The following is a 7,005-nucleotide window of genomic DNA, read 5'->3' as shown; positions in this document are numbered from 1 at the left end:
TTTGCAATTGCTTTTTGATAACCATTTCTTAACATTGCCTCTGAGTGTTTAATCGGACCTTTTTAAGAAATCGTTGCAATATATGGAATGACCTTTTTTGTGTCATTTTGGTTAGTTTACCAGTTTGATCTGGGGAAATAAGGACAATTACTTTACGACACATTTTGTCTTTGTAATACAGTGGCCATTATGGTACTAGCCCGAATATTTTTGTCACCTATTAAAAATCTGTCAGTGTTTGATCTACTGTAGTACAAATCATGTTAATGATGTCATTTGTTAATGCTGAATAGAATTATATTTTTGTAAATGATTGTACACTGTGAGGAGAACAATATTAACAACATAACTTTGCATAACGCTGTTTTCAGCATGCTTTTTTTTTTTATTTACTGTGCTGCAACATCCTGAATGATACAAATCATTTCAGATGATCATTTGACCATGTTTTCAAATGCCATCTTTGCCTTTTTTTTTTTCATTTTATTTTACAGTATTATTAGAATAGGCACTTTACCAGACAAGATGATGTCAAAGTTGTGTCTTGTATGGCTAGAGGGTATTATAAATCCTTGTGTTATTGATGCTATCTGTAGAAAATGTCTGTTTTTAACTACTAATAGATGTTGTAATAGTTTCATATTTTTTACAGTTAAGAAGCTGCAATCACAGAATTCCAACTGAATTTAGAACACAGTATTAACTGCAGTGGCAGACGGGTTTTTGGATTAGAAATGCTAACAGTTGCACTTGCATGTGGTACTTTTCTCCACTTGCTTTTAATAGTATTGAATGTATTGAATGGAATGTTGTTAAATGATGAATACAACAGCAAAAAAAAAACATCTAAATATAGTATACATATGCAGTAAATCTGTGTACATATGGTATTGTGTTGCCTTCATTGGAGAAAATATACTGTATAATGTTTGGTGTGAATAAATACAAAGTAGACAGGAACTACTGATCTGGACCTTGTTATTTTTAAAGTAACAATACATTGCTTCAAAAACATGATATGGATTGATAATATTTGTGTACTAACCCCAGGTATACATTATGTAACATGGTATTATTACCATTAGTAGTACTCGTACACAGAGACGAAATTAATTTTCAAAAAGTTTATTACAGGAGATCAGGTTTGACATTAATTGCCCCATGGGGGCAAAGTTTTTCACAATCTGAATCTTTAACATGACCGGTACAGTCGTTGGCAGTCATGTATAAAGTTTCTAAAAGTGATACTTACTGGTAAGTAAGTAAACAGAAAATAACTTTGATGGTAGTTCATGTATCCTTGAGGAATATTACTGCAGTAAAAATTCAAATTTTCCTTTTATTTTTAGTGGTGTTAAAGAATAAATGAAGCACATCATCCCTTCAATTCATGCTGCGGTCCATTTGGAAAAACATGACCGCCTTAAAGATTTACCGCAACGTGTTGGCTAATGAGTAATGGTCATCTGGCCTCAAGCAGGAAGGAGCAAGAGGCCCACAAAGACTTCCTGTGTCTCATTTTCATGACCTCTTTCTTATGTGTAAGAAACGACAGGGGAACAGTAGCAGCTAAATTAAAAAGGTTTATTGTATAATAGCTCAAAATAGAATTTGACACAATCACTTTGAGAATCATTTTATGTTGAAAGAGGATATTGTATGTTAGGCAGAGAATCCTGTATAAGTACAGCTTTCCATGATACTGAGCGCTAAGCATCAATCACTTTGACGTACGAGAACAAAAAAGCAGTCACTTTTTCTTTTTGGATCAGTCTTCAGACAGACTTTCATCTCCTTTGTTACAGTATGGTTCAGTCAGTGAAACATTGAGACAGGAAATGTAACAAGCATCCTGGAAACATTGGTCCTTTGACTGAATCTGATCGTCTTTATTTTCAGCCCAGCAGCAATAAGCAGTAATTCATATTTGATGGATGCACTCACTCTGCACCATGTGAGTGGCGCAGCCCCAGTTTAAATCCACCTGGTTTGGATTTAAGAATTCTATACAATTTTTCTCAACACAGAAACTATGTCAATTATACTGTACATATGTTATATAAAATAAATACAAATCTTTCCTACTTCACTGTGACTCTTCACAAAGTGACAATTAGTACTCGTTTGTGTGTTTGTTGTGTATTTTCGATGAGCTCAGCAGTCATGATGAAACAGAAGTTTCTCACTCTGCTTTGGCCGTTTGTTGTTTCTTCCTCCTCTCTTCTGCATGATGATCACAGCTGGATGATTTTTGATTTCCTGGAAAAGAGCACTGGGGTGCTTTCCCCTGTCCCATCCTTGCCCACCCAGCAGCATCAGTATGAGCACAAGGATCATCAGAAGTGTCACCACAGTGGGTGCCAGCTCCGGGCTGAGCTGCAGGCTGGCCCGAGGCTCTACCACTTGCTTCGTTCTGAATGAGATGCACTGAGGTTTTCTGCTTGCTTTGCTTCTCCTGCTGGTATGCTTTGTACCCTCACTGTTGCCTAAATGTAAACACACTCTGTAAAGTGTCTCTGCCTGCAGGTGGGTCAGGTTGAAACTATGTGTTCCAGCAAGGATGCGTGTGGTGTATGTGGGTGTGTCTGAGCTGATAGCTTGCCAGGACAAACGAGTGGAAGGGAAATTGCGCTTATTCTGCCAGGACAATATAGCAAAGTGTTCTCTAGCCTCCAGCACCTTTAACCTTGTCTCAGTTCTGAGTAATGAATGGGTCTTCATTTTAGAAGCCATCACCTTCTTTCTTGTCTTCTGTCTGCTTTGCACAGTAACAGAAACGCTCCGTGTATCGGCTCCCAGAACATTTTCAGCTATGCAGGTGTACAAGCCAGCCTCTCTGTGGGTGACCTTTCTGATCTCCAGAGTTCCCTCAGGCAGGAGCCAGTAGTGTTTGATGGGGGAATCACCTGGAGCCTGGCTTGGGGAGATGCTGGAAGCAGATGAGTAGGTGATTCCTTCAGTGGCTGTAAGAGAAGAAGCTGGAACTCCCTCGGATGTGTTGCTCGGAGCAGGTCCAAGTCTCAACCCAGAGGGAGTCACCCAGTAAATTTGAGGCTGTGGATCTGCAAGAGCTCGACAGTGCAAAATCAGTTTCCCTCCTTCTCTGACACCCATGTTGGAAGGGAGTGAAGTGGTGGGGATTGTTGGGAGGCAGGAGGCTGACATCTCCCTGGAGGACACCTCTCTCACCCTGCGAGTCTTCAGTTCTGGGGGTTCCGAGCACAGGGTTGCTTGGGGTTGAATGAAGCGTACCACCCAAGACATTTGCTGGATGCTCATTGATGTGTCGTGGTGAGGTTTAGAGACATCCTGTGCGGCCCAATGAAATAAGCAGTCACAGCGGAGTGGGTTGGAGTGCAAGCTGACTTCCTGGAGTCTGGGCAGGGAGCTCATTGTGAGACGGTGTATAGTACTGAGACAGTTTGAGTTAAGCATGAGACTCTCAAGCCTGCTCAGCTGCCTGAAAGCGTGTGGGTGAATGAAGGACAGTCGTGGGTTGTTGGTGATCTCTAGTTTGGTGAGCTCCGGAAGGTTCTCTAGTGCTCCCCTCTCAATGGACATTAGCTCCTCCATGTTATTCAGGCCAAGCTCCTTTAGATGGACCATGTCTCTAAAGTCTCCTGTATTGATCAGTTTTATTCGATTCTTGTTAAGGTCGAGAAACTTCAGCCCTTTCACCCTCCGCAGAGCCTGAGTAGGAACCTTGATCAGCATGTTATCATAGAAAGAGAGGCTCTCCAAACCTTCCAACCCGTCCAGCGCATTATCAGCTAAGCCTCTCAAGCCCATGCTACCAAGAACAAGACTGCGGAGGGATCTCAAGGCTAAGAAGCCCTGCTCAGGGAGCGTCTCTACTGGGTTTCCTCCAAGCATAAGAACCTCTAGGTTCTGCAAGTCTGCAAACCACCTTGGATCGATGGTGGTGAGTCTATTGTTGTTGACGTGCAGGCGCAGGAGAGATTTCAGACCAGTGAAAGCTCCAGGTGCGATAGAATATAAGTTATTATGGCTGAGAAAGAGCTCCTGTAAAGCCAGCAGTGAGGAGAAAGAGGCCCCCGGCAGGTGGCTAAAATGGTTTTCCTCCAGATGTAGGGACAACAAAGAGGGTACAGACAAGTTTTGTGCAATCGCCTTGGCACAGCCGAAGTGGTTCTGTGAAAGGTCAAGGTCAGTGAGGTTCGGCAGCCCGTGTAGCACAGCGAGGTCCATTTCTGACAAATTGTTCCCCTGCAGGTGCAAGGTGTGTGTGCTTAAGGGCAGGGGCCACGGGAGGGAGTTCAGTAACAGGTCATTGCAGTCCACAGTGGGAGCTTCGTGGTAAACTGAGTCTGCTGAAAACCACGGCTTGATGTGACACACACACCGTCCAGGGCAGGGGACGTGCCATGGGAGAGCTTGAGGCAGCGAGCCCAGCGTTCCTAGCACCCACACACCAACAAATGCACACAGAAGACACTGTGATTGTAGAAGCATCAATATTGGCCTCATAATCCTTACGGGGTCAGAGATGCGGATCGGAGGAGGTTTTTTTATCTTGTTGAGAAGATATGTGAAAGTCAACTGTAAAGGTGTGCGTGCGCCTGGGAGAAAATGGTTACAATCGTTCTCGCCGGTATGAAATTCTCAGACAAACAGGGAAGGATTATCATAGCGACAACAATTTTGAAGTGGCTTCACACATATGGAAATATTGAAAGTCTTGCAGAAAAAGCAACAGCGCCTCTTCTTAGGAGCAATTTTGATTGCAGTGGTCGAACATGATGATGGTCCTTTTCTTGTCACACCGTCAATCTCACATCCTGGTGGCTGTTGGATGACTCATGGCTCATAGCACTCTGTTTTATCAAACAGACACACGCACACACACACACAACAGGACAAATAGTTACAGTGGGAATGGGAAAACTCAAAATAACTGAGTTTTAGTTCTCTGCTCCATTGGGAAGACTGTGACTTTTTCTAAGCAATCAAAAAGGCTCATTTATAAAAATAACTCAATTTTATACATCAAGTTCAGGGGTCTTGGATTCATCTTAAAATTTATTGTAAATTTTGAAATTTGGGCATGGTCCTCCAAAAGGTTTGTGCTGTTTGTTGATGAGCTGTTGTCCTATTTAGCACAATGGAATTCAACAATGATGGTGAAGTAGCAGGAAAAGTGTCATAAGTGAGACTGCCTGGAAAACAAACCAATCCAAACAATTTCTAGTGCATTGTTACCATGAAAACAAATCTCTCTTTGCTATGACTCTGTGTTTTTTCACTTGTAATTTGTTTTGATACAATCTGTGCAGCACTTGATAAGAACAACACCAACTGATGTCTTGAGTGAGGCATCGGACATCTTGACTGGATCTGTGAAGCGTCTAATGCATGTTTTCTTCATTGTCTAATTTTGAGTGCTGAGAGATAAGCATTTTCAATCACGCTACTGTTCATAAAACAAAACATAATTCTCTACAGTGCTTCAACTTGTTCTCATCATGCATTTTTGTAGCCACAACAGTCTTAAAGCATAAAATGTGGAGCTTTGGGTGGGTGGGTGAGCTATTATATTTCTCAGATCAAACACTCATAGCTACTAAAATACTTGATTACTCTATATTGTGCCAAAAGTGGCATTGCCTCACAAAACTAATGAATCAGGGGTCGGAGTTGCAGAAAAACTCATTATACAATTACAGTAGAGAAATGTTTAGCCAATAATAAAGTTAATATCACAAAACAGTCACTATGTGAGAATTATCATTTTGGAAGAAAAAAAAATCAGATTCATTACTGTACATGTTTTACATGCATGTACTGTAGATTTAATGCAAACTTTCATAAATGATATTAAATGTGTATTGTAGGTGTATGTTAATTCAGTTTTCTGAGTGTGTATAAAGTGGGTATAGAAAGTATTTAGACCCCCAAAACCTTTTTCACTCTTATATTACAGACATTTCTTTAAATCATTTAAGTTCGTTTTTTTTCTCCTCAATGTACACATAGCACCCCATATTGACAGAAATAAATGGAATTGTTGAAATGTCTGCAGATTCATTAAAACAGAAAAACTGAAATATCACAGTAATAAGTATTCAGAACCCTTTCTCAGTATTTAGAAGAATCACGCTTTTTAGTTAATACAGCAAAATTGATGGATGGATGGATGGATGCTTTGGGTCATTGTCCATTTGGAAGACTTGTTTGTACCCTTCCTGGCTGATATTTTGAGATGTTGTCTTAATATCTCCATGTAATGTTCTTTCTTCATGATGCCATCATTCCATTTTATGAAGAGGTCCAGTTCCTGCTGCATCAAAACAGCCCCACAACATGATGCCGCCACCTCCATGTTTCACTGTTGGCATAGTGCTCTCAGTTGTACAAGCTTCCCCCCTTTTCCTCTTGATGTAATGTTGATCATTATGCCCAAACAGTTTAGTTTCATCAGACTACAGAACATGTCTCCAGAAGTTAAGATCTTTGTCAAGGTGTCTTTTTGCGAACTGTTATCTGGGTTTTTCTTTTCTTTTTTTTTTTTTTTTAGGAGTAATGGCTTCATTCTTGGTGAGTGGCCGTTCAGCTCATTTCAGTGCAGGACTCATTTCATGGTGGCAAATGACACTTTCTTACCAGCTTCATCCCCCATCTTCACAAGGTCATTGGGTTTTTTTCTGGGGTTGAGTCGCACATTTAGGACCAAAACATGTTCATCTCTGGGACCCAGAGCACGTCTCCTTCTTGAGCGATGTGATGGCTGGACATCTGGAAATCGTACCCACGGTTGAGCCATACTTGTGGAGCGCCAAATACTTTCTCTGATTTTCTGGATGATTTTTTTGGATTTTCCCATGATTTCAAAGAAGGAGTTTTTGAGGTGTGGCCTTAAATACATCCCCAGGTGTGCCATCAATTGACGCACATGTTGTCACTGAGGAGCTTCCACTTTTGTGTATGTAAACTTTTGACCTCGAAGAAAATAATATAAAATTATCTAAGAAATTCTCTCTCATTATT

At 40.9% G+C, this 7,005-nt stretch overlaps 1 protein-coding gene across 1 annotated transcript; it reads right to left on the bottom strand.

The window, feature by feature from the left end:
* Window positions 1-1,644: 1,644 nt before the first annotated feature.
* On the bottom strand, window positions 1,645-4,488 carry LOC133507452 (leucine-rich repeat neuronal protein 2-like). Its single transcript, XM_061832460.1, has one exon. It carries the CDS (start codon window positions 4,486-4,488, stop codon window positions 2,155-2,157), a length of 2,334 nt encoding a protein of 777 aa, XP_061688444.1. The 3' UTR covers window positions 1,645-2,154.
* Between the last annotated feature and the right edge of the window lie 2,517 nt (window positions 4,489-7,005).

The sequence above is a fragment of the Syngnathoides biaculeatus genome, chromosome 10, assembly GCF_019802595.1.
Source record: "Syngnathoides biaculeatus isolate LvHL_M chromosome 10, ASM1980259v1, whole genome shotgun sequence".
NCBI classification, from domain to species: domain Eukaryota; kingdom Metazoa; phylum Chordata; class Actinopteri; order Syngnathiformes; family Syngnathidae; genus Syngnathoides; species Syngnathoides biaculeatus.
The sequence above is the reverse complement of the archived record's forward strand: the minus strand, read 5'-3'. Positions and strand labels throughout refer to the sequence as shown.

Bases quoted from the DNA above. Each gene is read 5' to 3' on its own strand.
- LOC133507452 (XM_061832460.1), bottom strand. From the start codon at position 4,488: ATGAGGCCAATATTGATGCTTCTACAATCACAGTGTCTTCTGTGTGCA.